Here is a 20,994-nt window from a genome sequence, read left to right as displayed (position 1 = left end):
AGATGAGAACGTGGAGGTGATCTATGTGTCTCTGTGTGTAGATGAGAACGTGGAGGTGATCTGTGTGTCTCAGTGTGTAGATGAGAACGTGCAGGGGATCTGTGTGTCTCTGTGTGTAGATGAGAACGTGGAGGTGATCTATGTGTCTCTGTGTCTCTGTGTGTAGATGAGAACGTGGAGGTGATCTTTGTATCTCTCTGTCTCTGTGTGTAGATGACAACGTGGAGGTGATCTGTGTGTCTCTGTGTGTAGATGAGAACGTGGAGGTGATCTATTTGTCTCTGTGTGTCTCTGTGTGTAGATGAGAACGCGGAGGTGATTTGTGTGTCTCTGTGTGTAGATGACAACGTGGAGGTGATCTGTGTGTCTCTGTGTGTAGATGACAACGTGGAGGTGATCTGTGTGTCTCTGTGTGTAGAAGAGAACGTGGAGGTGATCTATGTGTCTCCTGTGTGTCTCTGTGTGTAGATGAGAATGTGGAGGTGATCTGTGTGTCTCTGTGTGTAGATGAGAACGTGGAGGTGATCTATATGTCTCTGTGTGTAGATGATAACTTGGAGGTTATATGTGTGTCTGTGTGTCTCTGTGTGTAGATGAGAACGTGGAGGTGATCTATGTGTCTCTGTGTCTCTGTGTGTAGATGAGAACGTGGAGGTGATCTCTCTGTCTCTGTGTCTCTGTGTGTAGATGAGAACGTGGAGGTGATATGTGTGTCTCTGTGTGTAGATGAGAACGTGGAGGTGATCTATGTGTCTCTGTGTGTAGATGAGAACGTGGAGGTGATCTGTGTGTCTCAGTGTGTAGATGAGAACGTGGAGGTGATCTCTCTGTCTCTGTGTCTCTGTGTGTAGATGAGAACGTGGAGGTGATCTGTGTGTCTCAGTGTGTAGATGAGAACGTGGAGGTGATCTCTCTGTCTCTGTCTCTGTGTGTAGATGAGAACGTGGAGGTGATCTCTCTGTCTCTGTGTCTCTGTGTGTAGATGAGAACGTGGAGGTGATCTGTGTGTCTCTGTGTGTAGATGAGAACGTGGAGGTGATCTGTGTGTCTCTGTGTGTAGATGACAACGTGGAGGTGATCTGTGTGTGTGTAGATGAGAACGTGGAGGTGATCTGTGTTTTTCTGTGTGTAGATGACAACGTGGAGGTGATCTGTGTGTCTCTGTGTGTAGATGACAACGTGGAGGTGATCTGTGTGTCTCTGTGTGTAGATGACAACGTGGAGGTGATCTGTGTGTCTCTGTGTGTAGATGACAACGTGGAGGTGATCTGTGTGTCTCTGTGTGTAGATGACAACGTGGAGGTGATCTGTGTGTCTCTGTGTGTAGATGACAACGTGGAGGTGATCTGTGTGCCTCTGTGTGTCTCTGTGTGTAGATGACAACGTGGAGGTGATCTGTGTGTCTCTGTGTGTAGATGAGAATGTGGAGGTGATCTGTGTGTCTCTGTGTGTAGATGACAACGTGGAGGTGATCTGTGTGCCTCTGTGTGTCTCTGTGTGTAGATGACAACGTGGAGGTGATCTGTGTGTCTGTGTGTAGATGACAACGTGGAGGTGATCTGTGTGTCTCTCTGTGTAGATGACAACGTGGAGGTGATCTGTGTGTCTCTGTGTGTAGATGAGAACGTGGAGGTGATCTGTGTGTCTCTGCGTGTCTCTGTGTGTAGATGACAACGTGGAGGTGATCTGTGTGTCTCTGTGTGTAGATGACAACGTGGAGGTGATCTGTGTGTCTCTGTGTGTAGATGACAACGTGGAGGTGATCTGTGTGTCTCTGTGTGTAGATGACAACGTGGAGGTGATCTGTGTGCTCTCTGTGTGTAGATGACAACGTGGAGGTGATCTGTGTGTCTCTGTGTGTAGATGACAACGTGGAGGTGACAACGTGGAGGTGATCTGTGTGTCTCTGTGTGTAGATGAGAATGTGGAGGTGATCTGTGTGTCTCTGTGTGTAGATGACAACGTGGAGGTGATCTGTGTGCCTCTGTGTGTCTCTGTGTGTAGATGACAACGTGGAGGTGATCTGTGTGTCTGTGTGTAGATGACAACGTGGAGGTGATCTGTGTGTCTCTCTGTGTAGATGACAACGTGGAGGTGATCTGTGTGTCTCTGTGTGTAGATGAGAACGTGGAGGTGATCTGTGTGTCTCTGCGTGTCTCTGTGTGTAGATGAGAACGTGGAGGTGATCTGTGTGTCTCTGTGTCTAGATGACAACGTGGAGGTGATCTGTGTGCCTCTGTGTGTCTCTGTGTGTAGATGACAACGTGGAGGTGATCTGTGTGTCTCTGTGTGTAGATGACAACGTGGAGGTGATCTGTGTGTCTCTGTGTGTAGATGACAACGTGGAGGTGATCTGTGTGTCTCTGTGTGTAGATGAGAACGTGGAGGTGATCTGTGTGTCTCTGTGTGTAGATGACAACGTGGAGGTGATCTGTGTGTCTCTGTGTGTAGATGACAACGTGGAGGTGATCTGTGTGTCTCTGTGTGTAGATGACAACGTGGAGGTGATCTGTGTGTCTCTGTGTGTAGATGAGAACGTGGAGGTGATCTGTGTGTCTCTGTGTGTAGATGAGAACGTGGAGGTGATCTATGTGTCTCCTGTGTGTCTCTGTGTGTAGATGAGAATGTGGAGGTGATGTATGTGTCTCTGTGTATCTGTGTGTAGATGAGAACGTGGAGGTGATCTATATGTCTCTGTGTGTAGATGATAACTTGGAGGTGATATGTGTGTCTGTGTGTCTCTGTGTGTAGATGAGAACGTGGAGGTGATCTATGTGTCTCTGTGTCTCTGTGTGTAGATGAGAACGTGGAGGTGATCTATGTGTCTCTCTCTGTGTGTAGATGAGAACGTGGAGGTGATCTCTCTGTCTCTGTGTCTCTGTGTGTAGATGAGAACGTGGAGGTGATATGTGTGTCTCTGTGTGTAGATGAGAACGTGGAGGTGATCTGTGTGTCTCTGTGTGTAGATGAGAACGTGGAGGTGATCTATGTGTCTCTGTGTGTAGATGAGAACGTGGAGTTGATCTGTGTGTCTCTGTGTGTAGATGAGAACGTGGAGGTGATCTGTGTGTCTCTGTGTGTAGATGAGAACGTGGAGGTGATCTATGTGTCTCTGTGTGTCTCTGTGTGTAGATGAGAACGCGGAGGTGATTTGTGTGTCTCTGTGTGTAGATGACAACGTGGAGGTGATCTGTGTGTCTCTGTGTGTAGATGACAACGTGGAGGTGATCTGTGTGTCTCTGTGTGTAGATGAGAACGTGGAGGTGATCTATGTGTCTCCTGTGTGTAGATGATAACTTGGAGGTGATCTGTGTGTCTCTGTGTGTAGATGAGAACGTGGAGGTGATCTATGTGTCTCTGTGTGTAGATGAGAACGTGGAGGTGATCTGTGTGTCTCTGTGTGTAGATGAGAACGTGGAGGTGATCTATGTGTCTCTGTGTCTCTGTGTGTAGATGAGAACGTGGAGGTGATCTATGTGTCTCTGTCTCTGTGTGTAGATGAGAACGTGGAGGTGATCTCTCTGTCTCTGTGTCTCTGTGTGTAGATGAGAACGTGGAGGTGATATGTGTGTCTCTGTGTGTAGATGAGAACGTGGAGGTGATCTATGTGTCTCTGTGTGTAGATGAGAACGTGGAGGTGATCTGTGTGTCTCAGTGTGTAGATGAGAACGTGGAGGTGATCTCTCTGTCTCTGTGTCTCTGTGTGTAGATGAGAACGTGGAGGTGATCTGTGTGTCTCAGTGTGTAGATGAGAACGTGGAGGTGATCTCTCTGTCTCTGTCTCTGTGTGTAGATGAGAACGTGGAGGTGATCTCTCTGTCTCTGTGTCTCTGTGTGTAGATGAGAACGTGGAGGTGATCTGTGTGTCTCTGTGTGTAGATGAGAACGTGGAGGTGATCTGTGTGTCTCTGTGTGTAGATGACAACGTGGAGGTGATCTGTGTGTGTGTAGATGAGAACGTGGAGGTGATCTGTGTTCCTCTGTGTGTAGATGACAACGTGGAGGTGATCTGTGTGTCTCTGTGTGTAGATGACAACGTGGAGGTGATCTGTGTGTCTCTGTGTGTAGATGACAACGTGGAGGTGATCTGTGTGTCTCTGTGTGTAGATGACAACGTGGAGGTGATCTGTGTGTCTCTGTGTGTAGATGACAACGTGGAGGTGATCTGTGTGTCTCTGTGTGTAGATGACAACGTGGAGGTGATCTGTGTGCCTCTGTGTGTCTCTGTGTGTAGATGACAACGTGGAGGTGATCTGTGTGTCTCTGTGTGTAGATGAGAATGTGGAGGTGATCTGTGTGTCTCTGTGTGTAGATGACAACGTGGAGGTGATCTGTGTGCCTCTGTGTGTCTCTGTGTGTAGATGACAACGTGGAGGTGATCTGTGTGTCTGTGTGTAGATGACAACGTGGAGGTGATCTGTGTGTCTCTCTGTGTAGATGACAACGTGGAGGTGATCTGTGTGTCTCTGTGTGTCTCTGTGTGTAGATGAGAACGTGGAGGTGATCTGTGTGTCTCTGCGTGTCTCTGTGTGTAGATGAGAACGTGGAGGTGATCTGTGTGTCTCTGTGTCTAGATGACAACGTGGAGGTGATCTGTGTGCCTCTGTGTGTCTCTGTGTGTAGATGACAACGTGGAGGTGATCTGTGTGTCTCTGTGTGTAGATGACAACGTGGAGGTGATCTGTGTGTCTCTGTGTGTAGATGACAACGTGGAGGTGATCTGTGTGTCTCTGTGTGTAGATGAGAACGTGGAGGTGATCTGTGTGTCTCTGTGTGTAGATGACAACGTGGAGTTGATCTGTGTGTCTCTGTGTGTAGATGAGAACGTGGAGGTGATCTGTGTGTCTCTGTGTGTAGATGACAACGTGGAGGTGATCTGTGTGTCTCTGTGTGTAGATGAGAACGTGGAGGTGATCTATGTGTCTCCTGTGTGTCTCTGTGTGTAGATGAGAATGTGGAGGTGATGTATGTGTCTCTGTGTCTCTGTGTGTAGATGAGAACGTGGAGGTGATCTGTGTGTCTCTGTGTGTAGATGACAACGTGGAGGTGATCTGTGTGTCTCTGTGTGTAGATGACAACGTGGAGGTGATCTGTGTGTCTCTGTGTGTAGATGACAACGTGGAGGTGATCTGTGTGTCTCTGTGTGTAGATGAGAACGTGGAGGTGATCTATGTGTCTCTGTGTGTAGATGAGAACGTGGAGGTGATCTATGTGTCTCTGTGTGTAGATGAGAACGTGGAGGTGATCTATGTGTCTCTGTGTGTAGATGAGAACGCGGAGGTGATTTGTGTGTCTCTGTGTGTAGATGACAACGTGGAGGTGATCTATGTGTCTCTGTGTCTCTGTGTGTAGATGAGAATGTGGAGGTGATCTATGTGTCTCTGTGTGTAGATGATAACTTGGAGGTTATATGTGTGTCTGTGTGTCTCTGTGTGTAGATGAGAGCGTGGAGGTGATCTATGTGTCTCTGTGTGTAGATGAGAACGTGGAGGTGATCTATGTGTCTCTGTCTCTGTGTGTAGATGAGAACGTGGAGGTGATCTCTCTGTCTCTGTGTCTCTGTGTGTAGATGAGAACGTGGAGGTGATATGTGTGTCTCTGTGTGTAGATGACAACGTGGAGGTGATCTGTGTGTCTCTGTGTGTAGATGAGAACGTGGAGGTGATCTATTTGTCTCTGTGTGTCTCTGTGTGTAGATGAGAACGCGGAGGTGATTTGTGTGTCTCTGTGTGTAGATGACAACGTGGAGGTGATCTGTGTGTCTCTGTGTGTAGATGACAACGTGGAGGTGATCTGTGTGTCTCTGTGTGTAGATGAGAACGTGGAGGTGATCTATGTGTCTCCTGTGTGTCTCTGTGTGTAGATGAGAATGTGGAGGTGATGTATGTGTCTCTGTGTATCTGTGTGTAGATGAGAACGTGGAGGTGATCTATATGTCTCTGTGTGTAGTAGATGATAACTTGGAGGTTATATGTGTGTCTGTGTGTCTCTGTGTGTAGATGAGAACGTGGAGGTGATCTATGTGTCTCTGTGTCTCTGTGTGTAGATGAGAACGTGGAGGTGATCTGTGTGTCTCTGTCTCTGTGTGTAGATGAGAACGTGGAGGTGATCTCTCTGTCTCTGTGTCTCTGTGTGTAGATGAGAACGTGGAGGTGATATGTGTGTCTCTGTGTGTAGATGAGAACGTGGAGGTGATCTATGTGTCTCTGTGTGTAGATGAGAACGTGGAGGTGATCTGTGTGTCTCAGTGTGTAGATGAGAACGTGGAGGTGATCTCTCTGTCTCTGTGTGTAGATGAGAACGTGGAGGTGATCTGTGTGTCTCAGTGTGTAGATGAGAACGTGGAGGTGATCTCTCTGTCTCTGTCTCTGTGTGTAGATGAGAACGTGGAGGTGATCTCTCTGTCTCTGTGTCTCTGTGTGTAGATGAGAACGTGGAGGTGATCTGTGTGTCTCTGTGTGTAGATGAGAACGTGGAGGTGATCTGTGTGTCTCTGTGTGTAGATGAGAACGTGGAGGTGATCTGTGTGTCTCTGTGTGTAGATGACAACGTGGAGGTGATCTGTGTTTTTCTGTGTGTAGATGACAACGTGGAGGTGATCTGTGTGTCTCTGTGTGTAGATGACAACGTGGAGGTGATCTGTGTGTCTCTGTGTGTAGATGACAACGTGGAGGTGATCTGTGTGTCTCTGTGTGTAGATGACAACGTGGAGGTGATCTGTGTGTCTCTGTGTGTAGATGACAACGTGGAGGTGATCTGTGTGCCTCTGTGTGTCTCTGTGTGTAGATGACAACGTGGAGGTGATCTGTGTGTCTCTGTGTGTAGATGAGAATGTGGAGGTGATCTGTGTGTCTCTGTGTGTAGATGACAACGTGGAGGTGATCTGTGTGCCTCTGTGTGTCTCTGTGTGTAGATGACAACGTGGAGGTGATCTGTGTGTCTGTGTGTAGATGACAACGTGGAGGTGATCTGTGTGTCTCTCTGTGTAGATGACAACGTGGAGGTGATCTGTGTGTCTCTGTGTGTAGATGAGAACGTGGAGGTGATATGTGTGTCTCTGCGTGTCTCTGTGTGTAGATGACAACGTGGAGGTGATCTGTGTGTCTCTGTGTGTAGATGACAACGTGGAGGTGATCTGTGTGTCTCTGTGTGTAGATGACAACGTGGAGGTGATCTGTGTGTCTCTGTGTGTAGATGACAACGTGGAGGTGATCTGTGTGTCTCTGTGTGTAGATGACAACGTGGAGGTGATCTGTGTGCCTCTGTGTGTCTCTGTGTGTAGATGACAACGTGGAGGTGATCTGTGTGTCTCTGTGTGTAGATGAGAATGTGGAGGTGATCTGTGTGTCTCTGTGTGTAGATGACAACGTGGAGGTGATCTGTGTGCCTCTGTGTGTCTCTGTGTGTAGATGACAACGTGGAGGTGATCTGTGTGTCTGTGTGTAGATGACAACGTGGAGGTGATCTGTGTGTCTCTGTGTGTAGATGAGAACGTGGAGGTGATCTGTGTGTCTCTGCGTGTCTCTGTGTGTAGATGAGAACGTGGAGGTGATCTGTGTGTCTCTGTGTCTAGATGACAACGTGGAGGTGATCTGTGTGCCTCTGTGTGTCTCTGTGTGTAGATGACAACGTGGAGGTGATCTGTGTGTCTCTGTGTGTAGATGACAACGTGGAGGTGATCTGTGTGTCTCTGTGTGTAGATGACAACGTGGAGGTGATCTGTGTGTCTCTGTGTGTAGATGAGAACGTGGAGGTGATCTGTGTGTCTCTGTGTGTAGATGACAACGTGGAGGTGATCTGTGTGTCTCTGTGTGTAGATGACAACGTGGAGGTGATCTGTGTGTCTCTGTGTGTAGATGACAACGTGGAGGTGATCTGTGTGTCTCTGTGTGTAGATGAGAACGTGGAGGTGAACTGTGTGTCTCTGTGTGTAGATGAGAACGTGGAGGTGATCTATGTGTCTCCTGTGTGTAGATGATAACTTGGAGGTGATATGTGTGTCTCTGTGTGTAGATGAGAACGTGGAGGTGATCTATGTGTCTCTGTGTCTCTGTGTGTAGATGAGAACGTGGAGGTGATCTATGTGTCTCTGTCTCTGTGTGTAGATGAGAACGTGGAGGTGATCTCTCTGTCTCTGTGTCTCTGTGTGTAGATGAGAACGTGGAGGTGATATGTGTGTCTCTGTGTGTAGATGAGAACGTGGATGTGATCTATGTGTCTCTGTGTGTAGATGAGAACGTGGAGTTGATCTGTGTGTCTCTGTGTGTAGATGAGAACGTGGAGGTGATCTGTGTGTCTCTGTGTGTAGATGAGAACGTGGAGGTGATCTATGTGTCTCTGTGTGTCTCTGTGTGTAGATGAGAACGCGGAGGTGATTTGTGTGTCTCTGTGTATCTGTGTGTAGATGAGAACGTGGAGGTGATCTATATGTCTCTGTGTGTAGATGAGAACGCGGAGGTGATTTGTGTGTCTCTGTGTCTCTGTGTGTAGATGACAACGTGGAGGTGATCTGTGTGTCTCTCTGTGTAGATGAGAACGTGGAGGTGATCTGTGTGTCTCTGTGTATCTGTGTGTAGATGAGAACGTGGAGGTGATCTATATGTCTCTGTGTGTAGATGATAACTTGGAGGTGATATGTGTGTCTGTGTGTCTCTGTGTGTAGATGAGAACGTGGAGGTGATCTATGTGTCTCTGTGTCTCTGTGTGTAGATGAGAACGTGGAGGTGATCTATGTGTCTCTGTCTCTGTGTGTAGATGAGAACGTGGAGGTGATCTCTCTGTCTCTGTGTCTCTGTGTGTAGATGAGAACGTGGAGGTGATATGTGTGTCTCTGTGTGTAGATGAGAACGTGGATGTGATCTATGTGTCTCTGTGTGTAGATGAGAACGTGGAGTTGATCTGTGTGTCTCTGTGTGTAGATGAGAACGTGGAGGTGATCTGTGTGTCTCTGTGTGTAGATGAGAACGTGGAGGTGATCTATGTGTCTCTGTGTGTCTCTGTGTGTAGATGAGAACGCGGAGGTGATTTGTGTGTCTCTGTGCGTAGATGACAACGTGGAGGTGATCTGTGTGTCTCTGTGTGTAGATGACAACGTGGAGGTGATCTGTGTGTCTCTGTGTGTAGATGAGAACGTGGAGGTGATCTATGTGTCTCCTGTGTGTCTCTGTGTGTAGATGAGAATGTGGAGGTGATGTATGTGTCTCTGTGTGTAGATGAGAACGTGGAGGTGATCTATGTGTCTCTGTGTGTAGATGAGAACGTGGAGGTGATCTATATGTCTCTGTGTGTAGATGATAACTTGGAGGTTATATGTGTGTCTGTGTGTCTCTGTGTGTAGATGAGAACGTGGAGGTGATCTATGTGTCTCTGTCTCTGTGTGTAGATGAGAACGTGGAGGTGATCTCTCTGTCTCTGTGTCTCTGTGTGTAGATGAGAACGTGGAGGTGATATGTGTGTCTCTGTGTGTAGATGACAACGTGGAGGTGATCTGTGTGTCTCTGTGTGTAGATGACAACGTGGAGGTGATCTGTGTGTCTCTGTGTGTAGATGACAACGTGGAGGTGATCTGTGTGTGTCTGTGTGTAGATGACAACGTGGAGGTGATCTGTGTGCCTCTGTGTGTCTCTGTGTGTAGATGACAACGTGGAGGTGATCTGTGTGTCTCTGTGTGTAGATGAGAATGTGGAGGTGATCTGTGTGTCTCTGTGTGTAGATGACAACGTGGAGGTGATCTGTGTGCCTCTGTGTGTCTCTGTGTGTAGATGACAACGTGGAGGTGATCTGTGTGTCTGTGTGTAGATGACAACGTGGAGGTGATCTGTGTGTCTCTCTGTGTAGATGACAACGTGGAGGTGATCTGTGTGTCTCTGTGTGTAGATGAGAACGTGGAGGTGATCTGTGTGTCTCTGCGTGTCTCTGTGTGTAGATGAGAACGTGGAGGTGATCTGTGTGTCTCTGTGTCTAGATGACAACGTGGAGGTGATCTGTGTGCCTCTGTGTGTCTCTGTGTGTAGATGACAACGTGGAGGTGATCTGTGTGTCTCTGTGTGTAGATGACAACGTGGAGGTGATCTGTGTGTCTCTGTGTGTAGATGACAACGTGGAGGTGATCTGTGTGTCTCTGTGTGTAGATGAGAACGTGGAGGTGATCTGTGTGTCTCTGTGTGTAGATGACAACGTGGAGGTGATCTGTGTGTCTCTGTGTGTAGATGACAACGTGGAGGTGATCTGTGTGTCTCTGTGTGTAGATGACAACGTGGAGGTGATCTGTGTGTCTCTGTGTGTAGATGAGAACGTGGAGGTGAACTGTGTGTCTCTGTGTGTAGATGAGAACGTGGAGGTGATCTATGTGTCTCCTGTGTGTCTCTGTGTGTAGATGAGAATGTGGAGGTGATGTATGTGTCTCTGTGTATCTGTGTGTAGATGAGAACGTGGAGGTGATCTATATGTCTCTGTGTCTCTGTGTGTAGATGATAACTTGGAGGTGATATGTGTGTCTGTGTGTCTCTGTGTGTAGATGAGAACGTGGAGGTGATCTATGTGTCTCTGTGTCTCTGTGTGTAGATGAGAACGTGGAGGTGATCTATGTGTCTCTGTCTCTGTGTGTAGATGAGAACGTGGAGGTGATCTCTCTGTCTCTGTGTCTCTGTGTGTAGATGAGAACGTGGAGGTGATATGTGTGTCTCTGTGTGTAGATGAGAACGTGGATGTGATCTATGTGTCTCTGTGTGTAGATGAGAACGTGGAGTTGATCTGTGTGTCTCTGTGTGTAGATGAGAACGTGGAGGTGATCTGTGTGTCTCTGTGTGTAGATGAGAACGTGGAGGTGATCTATGTGTCTCTGTGTGTCTCTGTGTGTAGATGAGAACGCGGAGGTGATTTGTGTGTCTCTGTGTGTAGATGACAACGTGGAGGTGATCTGTGTGTCTCTGTGTGTAGATGACAACGTGGAGGTGATCTGTGTGTCTCTGTGTGTAGATGAGAACGTGGAGGTGATCTATGTGTCTCCTGTGTGTCTCTGTGTGTAGATGAGAATGTGGAGGTGATGTATGTGTCTCTGTGTATCTGTGTGTAGATGAGAACGTGGAGGTGATCTATATGTCTCTGTGTGTAGATGATAACTTGGAGGTTATATGTGTGTCTGTGTGTCTCTGTGTGTAGATGAGAACGTGGAGGTGATCTATGTGTCTCTGTGTCTCTGTGTGTAGATGAGAACGTGGAGGTGATCTATGTGTCTCTGTCTCTGTGTGTAGATGAGAACGTGGAGGTGATCTCTCTGTCTCTGTGTCTCTGTGTGTAGATGAGAACGTGGAGGTGATATGTGTGTCTCTGTGTGTAGATGAGAACGTGGAGGTGATCTATGTGTCTCTGTGTGTAGATGAGAACGTGGAGGTGATCTGTGTGTCTCAGTGTGTAGATGAGAACGTGGAGGTGATCTCTCTGTCTCTGTGTCTCTGTGTGTAGATGAGAACGTGGAGGTGATCTGTGTGTCTCAGTGTGTAGATGAGAACGTGGAGGTGATCTCTCTGTCTCTGTCTCTGTGTGTAGATGAGAACGTGGAGGTGATCTCTCTGTCTCTGTGTCTCTGTGTGTAGATGAGAACGTGGAGGTGATCTGTGTGTCTCTGTGTGTAGATGAGAACGTGGAGGTGATCTGTGTGTCTCTGTGTGTAGATGACAACGTGGAGGTGATCTGTGTGTGTGTAGATGAGAACGTGGAGGTGATCTGTGTTTCTCTGTGTGTAGATGACAACGTGGAGGTGATCTGTGTGTCTCTGTGTGTAGATGACAACGTGGAGGTGATCTGTGTGTCTCTGTGTGTAGATGACAACATGGAGGTGATCTGTGTGTCTCTGTGTGTAGATGACAACGTGGAGGTGATCTGTGTGTCTCTGTGTGTAGATGACAACGTGGAGGTGATCTGTGTGTCTCTGTGTGTAGATGACAACGTGGAGGTGATCTGTGTGCCTCTGTGTGTCTCTGTGTGTAGATGACAACGTGGAGGTGATCTGTGTGTCTCTGTGTGTAGATGAGAATGTGGAGGTGATCTGTGTGTCTCTGTGTGTAGATGACAACGTGGAGGTGATCTGTGTGCCTCTGTGTGTCTCTGTGTGTAGATGACAACGTGGAGGTGATCTGTGTGTCTGTGTGTAGATGACAAGGTGGAGGTGATCTGTGTGTCTCTCTGTGTAGATGACAACGTGGAGGTGATCTGTGTGTCTCTGTGTGTCTCTGTGTGTAGATGAGAACGTGGAGGTGATCTGTGTGTCTCTGTGTGTCTCTGTGTGTAGATGAGAACGTGGAGGTGATCTGTGTGTCTCTGTGTCTAGATGACAACGTGGAGGTGATCTGTGTGCCTCTGTGTGTCTCTGTGTGTAGATGACAACGTGGAGGTGATCTGTGTGTCTCTGTGTGTAGATGACAACGTGGAGGTGATCTGTGTGTCTCTGTGTGTAGATGACAACGTGGAGGTGATCTGTGTGTCTCTGTGTGTAGATGAGAACGTGGAGGTGATCTGTGTGTCTCTGTGTGTAGATGACAACGTGGAGTTGATCTGTGTGTCTCTGTGTGTAGATGAGAACGTGGAGGTGATCTGTGTGTAGATGACAACGTGGAGGTGATCTGTGTGTCTCTGTGTGTAGATGAGAACGTGGAGGTGATCTATGTGTCTCCTGTGTGTCTCTGTGTGTAGATGAGAACGTGGAGGTGATCTGTGTGTCTCTGTGTCTAGATGACAACGTGGAGGTGATCTGTGTGCCTCTGTGTGTCTCTGTGTGTAGATGACAACGTGGAGGTGATCTGTGTGTCTCTGTGTGTAGATGACAATGTGGAGGTGATCTGTGTGTCTCTGTGTGTAGATGACAACGTGGAGGTGATCTGTGTGTCTCTGTGTGTAGATGAGAACGTGGAGGTGATCTATGTGTCTCTGTGTGTAGATGAGAACGTGGAGGTGATCTATGTGTCTCTGTGTGTAGATGAGAACGTGGAGGTGATCTATGTGTCTCTGTGTGTAGATGAGAACGTGGAGGTGATCTGTGTGTCTCTGTGTGTCTCTGTGTGTAGATGAGAACGTGGAGGTGATCTGTGTGTCTCTGTGTGTAGATGAGAACGTGGAGGTGATCTATGTGTCTCCTGTGTGTCTCTGTGTGTAGATGAGAACGTGGAGGTGATCTGTGTGTCTCTGTGTGTAGATGAGAACGTGGAGGTGATCTGTGTGTCTCTGTGTGTAGATGAGAACGTGGAGGTGATCTATGTGTCTCCTGTGTGTAGATCAGAACGTGGAGGTGATCTGTGTGTCTCTGTGTGTAGATGAGAACGTGGAGGTGATCTGTGTGTCTCTGTGTGTAGATGACAACGTGGAGGTGATCTGTGTGTCTCTGTGTGTAGATGACAACGTGGAGGTGATCTGTGTGTCTCTGTGTGTAGATGAGAACGTGGAGGTGATCTGTGTGTCTCTGTGTGTAGATGAGAACGTGGAGGTGATCTGTGTGTCTCTGTGTGTAGATGAGAACGTGGAGGTGATCTGTGTGTCTCTGTGTGTAGATGAGAACGTGGAGGTGATCTGTGTGTCTCTGTGTGTAGATGACAACGTGGAGGTGATCTATGTGTCTCTGTGTGTAGATGAGAACGTGGAGGTGATCTGTGTGTCTCTGTGTGTAGATGAGAACGTAGAGGTGATCTGTGTGTCTCTGTGTGTAGATGAGAACGTGGAGGTGATCTGTGTGTCTCTGTGTGTAGATGAGAACGTGGAGGTGATCTATGTGTCTCTGTGTGTCTCTGTGTGTAGATGAGAACGTGGAGGTGATCTGTGTGTCTCTGTGTGTAGATGACAACGTGGAGGTGATCTATGTGTCTCTGTGTGTAGATGACAACGTGGAGGTGATCTGTGTGTCTCTGTGTGTAGATGAGAACGTGGAGGTGATCTATGTGTCTCCTGTGCGTCTGGGAGACGACCTGTCCCAGTATTACACCAGACTGCTGGCTTTGCAACAGAGAGGCCAGGGAGGACTCCAGGAGGCCACGGTAGACCCAGGGGACGGATGGGGAGGAGGGTCCAGGACATCCCAGGCCTCCTGCACCAAACGCTTCACCATCCTCACGCCTGACGCTCTGGAAGACTTTCCGGTAAGAAGGAGAACACATCACAGTTACATTTAAAACGCCAGCTTACATTCTGTTTGGTTTCACTATGAAGTGATGTGGTCATTATGGTGAATCAGGCAGTGGTCATTATGGTGAATCAGGCAGTGGTCATTATGGTGAATCAGGTGAATCAGGCAGTGGTCATTATGGTGAATCAGGCAGTGGTCATTATGGTGAATCAGGTGAATCAGGCAGTGGTCATTATGGTGAATCAGGTGAATCAGGCAGTGGTCATTATGGTGAATCAGGCAGTGGTCATTATGGTGAATCAGGCAGTGGTCATTATGGTGAATCAGGCAGTGGTCATTATGGTGAATCAGGCAGTGGTCATTATGGTGAATCAGGCAGTGGTCATTATGGTGAATCAGGCAGCGGTCATTATGGTGAATCAGGCAGTGGTCATTATGGTGAATCAGGCAGTGGTCATTATGGTGAATCAGGCAGTGGTCATTATGGTGAATCAGGTGAATCAGGCAGTGGTCATTATGGTGAATCAGGCAGTGGTCATTATGGTGAATCAGGTGAATCAGGCAGTGGTCATTATGGTGAATCAGGTGAATCAGGCAGTGGTCAGGATGGTGAATCAGGTGAATCAGGCAGTGGTCATTTTGGTGAATCAGGCAGTGGTCATTATGGTGAATCAGGTGAATCAGGCAGTGGTCATTATGGTGAATCAGGCAGTGGTCATTATGGTGAATCAGGCAGTGGTCATTATGGTGAATCAGGCAGTGGTCATTATGGTGAATAAGGCAGTGGTCAGGATGGTGAATCAGGCAGTGGTCATTATGGTGAATCAGGCAGTGGTCATTATGGTGAATCAGGCAGTGGTCATTATGGTGAATCAGGCAGTGGTCATTATGGTGAATCAGGTGAATCACGCAGCGGTCATTATGGTGAATCAGGCAGTGGTCATTATGGTGAATAAGGCAGCGGTCATTATGGTGAATCAGGCAGTGGTCATTATGGTGAATCAGGCAGTGGTCATTATGGTGAATCAGGTGAATCAGGCAGCGGTCATTATGGTGAATCAGGCAGTGGTCATTATGGTGAATAAGGCAGCGGTCATTATGGTGAATCAGGCAGTGGTCATTATGGTGAATCAGGCAGTGGTCATTATGGTGAATCAGGCAGTGGTCATTATAGTGAATCAGGCAGTGGGCATTATGGTGAATCAGGCAGTGGTCATTATGGTGAACCAGGCAGTGGTCATTATGGTGAATCAGGCAGTGGTCATTATGGTGAATCAGGCAGTGGTCATTATGGTGAATCAGGCAGTGGTCATTATGGTGAATCAGGCAGTGGTCATTATGGTGAATCAGGCAGTGGTCATTATGGTGAATCAGGCAGTGGTCATTATGGTGAATCAGGCAGTGGTCATTATGGTGAATCAGGTGAATCAGGCAGTGGTCATTATGGTGAACCAGGCAGTGGTCATTATGGTGAATCAGGCAGTGGTCATTATGGTGAATCAGGCAGTGGTCATTATGGTGAATCAGGCAGTGGTCATTATGGTGAATCAGGCAGTGGTCATTATGGTGAATCAGGTGAATCAGGCAGCGGTCATTATGGTGAATCAGGTGAATCAGGCAGCGGTCAATATGGTGAATCAGGCAGTGGTCATTATGGTGAATCAGGCAGTGGTCATTATGGTGAATCAGGCAGTGGTCATTATGGTGAATCAGGCAGTGGTCATTATGGTGAATCAGGTGAATCAGGCAGTGGTCATTATGGTGAATCAGGCAGTGGTCATTATGGTGAATCAGGCAGCGGTCATTATGGTGAATCAGGCAGTGGTCATTATGGTGAATCAGGCAGTGGTCATTATGGTGAATCAGGTGAATCAGGCAGCGGTCATTATGGTGAATCAGGCAGTGGTCATTATGGTGAATCATGCAGTGGTCATTATGGTGAATCAGGTGAATCAGGCAGTGGTCATTATGGTGAATCAGGCAGTGGTCATTATGGTGAATCAGGCAGTGGTCATTATGGTGAATCAGGCAGTGGTCATTATGGTGAATCAGGTGAATCAGGCAGCGGTCATTATGGTGAATCAGGCAGTGGTCATTATGGTGAATCATGCAGTGGTCATTATGGTGAATCAGGTGAATCAGGCAGTGGTCATTATGGTGAATCAGGCAGTGGTCATTATGGTGAATCAGGCAGTGGTCATTATGGTGAATCAGGCAGTGGTCATTATGGTGAATCAGGCAGTGGTCATTATGGTGAATCAGGTGAACCAGGCAGTGGTCATTATGGTGAATCAGGCAGTGGTCATTATGGTGAATCAGGCAGTGGTCATTATGGTGAATCAGGCAGTGGTCATTATGGTGAATCAGGCAGTGGTCATTATGGTGAATCAGGCAGTGGTCATTATGGTGAATCAGGCAGTGGTCATTTTGGTGAATCAGGCAGTGGTCATTATGGTGAATCAGGCAGTGGTCATTATGGTGAATCAGGTAGTGGTCATTATGGTGAATCAGGTGAATCAGGCAGCGGTCAATATGGTGAATCAGGCAGTGGTCATTATGGTGAATCAGGTGAACCAGGCAGTGGTCATTATGGTGAATCAGGCAGTGGTCATTATGGTGAATCAGGCAGTGGTCATTATGGTGAATCAGGCAGTGGTCATTATGGTGAATCAGGCAGTGGTCATTATGGTGAATCAGGCAGTGGTCATTATGGTGAATCAGGTGAATCAGGCAGCGGTCATTATGGTGAATCAGGCAGTGGTCATTATGGTGAATCAGGTGAATCAGGCAGTGGTCATTATGGTGAATCAGGTGAATCAGGCAGCGGTCATTATGGTGAATCAGGCAGTGGTCATTATGGTGAATCAGCCAGTGGTCATTATGGTGAATCATGCAGCGGTCATTATGGTGAATCAGGTGAATCAGGCAGTGGTCATTATGGTGAATCATGCAGCGGTCATTATGGTGAATCAGGTGAATCAGGCAGTGGTCATTATGGTGAATCAGGCAGTGGTCATTATGGTGAATCAGGCAGTGGTCATTATGGTGAATCAGGCAGTGGTCATTATGGTGAATCAGGCAGTGGTCATTATGGTGAATCAGGCAGTGGTCATTATGGTGAATCAGGCAGTGGTCATTATGGTGAATCAGGCAGTGGTCATTATGGTGAATCAGGCAGTGGTCATTATGGTGAATCAGGTGAATCAGGCAGCGGTCATTATGGTGAATCAGGCAGTGGTCATTATGGTGAATCATGCAGTGGTCATTATGGTGAATCAGGTGAATCAGGCAGTGGTCATTATGGTGAATCAGGCAGTGGTCATTATGGTGAATCAGGCAGTGGTCATTATGGTGAATCAGGCAGTGGTCATTATGGTGAATCAGGCAGTGGTCATTATGGTGAATCAGGTGAACCAGGCAGTGGTCATTATGGTGAATCAGGCAGTGGTCATTATGGTGAATCAGGCAGTGGTCATTATGGTGAATCAGGCAGTGGTCATTATGGTGAATCAGGCAGTGGTCATTTTGGTGAATCAGGCAGTGGTCATTATGGTGAATCAGGCAGTGGTCATTATGGTGAATCAGGTAGTGGTCATTATGGTGAATCAGGTGAATCAGGCAGCGGTCAATATGGTGAATCAGGCAGTGGTCATTATGGTGAATCAGGTGAACCAGGCAGTGGTCATTATGGTGAATCAGGCAGTGGTCATTATGGTGAATCAGGCAGTGGTCATTATGGTGAATCAGGCAGTGGTCATTATGGTGAATCAGGCAGTGGTCATTATGGTGAATCAGGCAGTGGTCATTATGGTGAATCAGGCAGTGGTCATTATGGTGAATCATGCAGCGGTCATTATGGTGAATCAGGTGAATCAGGCAGTGGTCATTATGGTGAATCATGCAGCGGTCATTATGGTGAATCAGGTGAATCAGGCAGTGGTCATTATGGTGAATCAGGCAGTGGTCATTATGGTGAATCAGTCAGTGGTCATTATGGTGAATCAGGCAGTGGTCATTATGGTGAATCAGGCAGTGGTCATTATGGTGAATCAGGCAGTGGTCATTATGGTGAATCAGGCAGTGGTCATTATGGTGAATCAGGCAGTGGTCATTATGGTGAATCAGGCAGTGGTCATTATGGTGAATCAGGCAGTGGTCATTATGGTGAATCAGGCAGTGGTCATTATGGTGAATCAGGCAGTGGTCATTATGGTGAATCAGGCAGTGGTCATTATGGTGAATCAGGTGAATCATGCAGTGGTCATTATGGTGAATCAGGCAGTGGTCATTATGGTGAATCAGGCAGTGGTCATTATGGTGAATCAGGCAGTGGTCATTATGGTGAATCAGGCAGTGGTCATTATGGTGAATCAGGCAGTGGTCATTATGGTGAATCAGGCAGTGGTCATTTTGGTGAATCAGGCAGTGGTCATTATGGTGAATCAGGTGAATCATGCAGTGGTCATTATGGTGAATCAGGCAGTGGTCATTATGGTGAATCAGGCAGTGGTCATTATGGTGAATCAGGCAGTGGTCATTATGGTGAATCAGGTGAATCAGGTGAATCAGGCAGTGGTCATTATGGTGAATCAGGCAGTGGTCATTATGGTGAATCAGGCAGTGGTCATTATGGTGAATCAGGCAGTGGTCATTATGGTGAATCAGGCAGTGGTCATTATGGTGAATCAGGCAGTGGTCATTATGGTGAATCAGGTGAATCAGGCAGTGGTCATTATGGTGAATCAGGCAGTGGTCATTATGGTGAATCAGGTGAATCAGGCAGTGGTCATTATGGTGAATCAGGCAGTGGTCATTATGGTGAATCAGGCAGTGGTCATTATGGTGAATCAGGTGAATCAGGTAGTGGTCATTATGGTGAATCAGGCAGTGGTCATTATGGTGAATCAGGCAGTGGTCATTATGGTGAATCAGGCAGCGGTCATTATGGTGAATCAGGCAGTGGTCATTATGGTGAATCAGGCAGTGGTCATTATGGTGAATCAGGTGAATCAGGCAGCGGTCATTATGGTGAATCAGGCAGTGGTCATTATGGTGAATCAGGCAGTGGTCATTATGGTGAATCAGGTGAATCAGGCAGCGGTCATTATGGTGAATCAGGCAGTGGTCATTATGGTGAATCAGGTGAATCAGGCAGTGGTCATTATGGTGAATCAGGTGAATCAGGCAGTGGTCATTATGGTGAATCAGGCAGTGGTCATTATGGTGAATCAGGCAGTGGTCATTATGGTGAATCAGGCAGTGGTCATTATGGTGAATCAGGCAGTGGTCATTATGGTGAATCAGGTGAATCAGGTGAATCAGGCAGTGGTCATTATGGTGAATCAGGCAGTGGTCATTATGGTGAATCAGGTGAATCAGGTGAATCAGGCAGCGGTCATTATGGTGAATCAGGCAGTGGTCATTATGGTGAATCAGGCAGTGGTCATTATGGTGAATCAGGCAGTGGTCATTATGGTGAATCAGGTGAATCAGGTGAATCAGGCAGTGGTCATTATGGTGAATCAGGCAGTGGTCATTATGGTGAATCAGGCAGTGGTCATTATGGTGAATCAGGCAGTGGTCATTATGGTGAATAAGGCAGTGGTCATTATGGTGAATCAGGCAGTGGTCATTATGGTGAATCAGGCAGTGGTCATTATGGTGAATCAGGCAGTGGTCATTATGGTGAATCAGGTGAACCAGGCAGTGGTCATTATGGTGAATCAGGCAGTGGTCATTATGGTGAATCAGGCAGTGGTCATTATGGTGAATCAGGTGAATCAGGCAGTGGTCATTATGGTGAATCAGGTGAATCAGGCAGTGGTCATTATGGTGAATCAGGTGAATCAGGTGAATCAGGTGAATCAGGCAGCCGTCATTATGGTGAATCAGGCAGTGGTCATTATGGTGAATCAGGTGAATCAGGCAGTGGTCATTATGGTGAATCAGGTGAATCAGGTGAATCAGGTGAATCAGGCAGCCGTCATTATGGTGAATCAGGCAGTGGTCATTATGGTGAATCAGGCAGTGGTCATTATGGTGAATCAGGCAGTGGTCATTATGGTGAATCAGGCAGTGGTCATTATGGTGAATCAGGCAGTGGTCATTATGGTGAATCAGGTGAATCAGGTGAATCAGGCAGTGGTCATTATGGTGAATCAGGCAGTGGTCATTATGGTGAATCAGGTGAATCAGGCAGTGGTCATTATGGTGAATCAGGTGAATCAGGTGAATCAGGCAGCGGTCATTATGGTGAATCAGGCAGTGGTCATTATGGTGAATCAGGCAGTGGTCATTATGGTGAATCAGGCAGTGGTCATTATGGTGAATCAGGTGAATCAGGTGAATCAGGCAGTGGTCATTATGGTGAATCAGGCAGTGGTCATTATGGTGAATCAGGCAGTGGTCATTATGGTGAATCAGGCAGTGGTCATTATGGTGAATCAGGCAGTGGTCATTATGGTGAATCAGGCAGTGGTCATTATGGTGAATCAGGTGAATCAGGCAGTGGTCATTATGGTGAATCAGGCAGTGGTCATTATGGTGAATCAGGTGAATCAGGCAGTGGTCATTATGGTGAATCAGGTGAATCAGGCAGTGGTCATTATGGTGAATCAGGTGAATCAGGCAGTGGTCATTATGGTGAATCAGGTGAATCAGGTGAATCAGGCAGTGGTCATTATGGTGAATCAGGTGAATCAGGTGAATCAGGCAGTGGTCATTATGGTGAATAAGGCAGTGGTCATTATGGTGAATCAGGCAGTGGTCATTATGGTGAATCAGGCAGTGGTCATTATGGTGAATCAGGCAGTGGTCATTATGGTGAATCAGGTGAATCAGGCAGTGGTCATTATGGTGAATCAGGTGAATCAGGCAGTGGTCAT

At 47.3% G+C, this 20,994-nt stretch overlaps 1 protein-coding gene across 1 annotated transcript in view; it reads left to right on the top strand.

Moving 5' to 3' along the window:
* The window catches only part of iqch (IQ motif containing H), a 213,408-nt gene that overhangs the window by 105,057 nt on the left and 87,357 nt on the right, over positions 1-20,994 (top strand). Inside the window, exon 13 of the mRNA XM_064990331.1 lies at positions 13,903-14,123. Within this exon, the coding sequence (XP_064846403.1) occupies positions 13,903-14,123 (221 nt within the window). The remainder of the gene's footprint in view (positions 1-13,902; positions 14,124-20,994) is intronic.

Source organism: Oncorhynchus masou, chromosome 15 (assembly GCF_036934945.1).
Source record: "Oncorhynchus masou masou isolate Uvic2021 chromosome 15, UVic_Omas_1.1, whole genome shotgun sequence".
NCBI lineage: Eukaryota > Metazoa > Chordata > Actinopteri > Salmoniformes > Salmonidae > Oncorhynchus > Oncorhynchus masou.
This window is presented reverse-complemented; position numbering and strand designations above follow the sequence as displayed.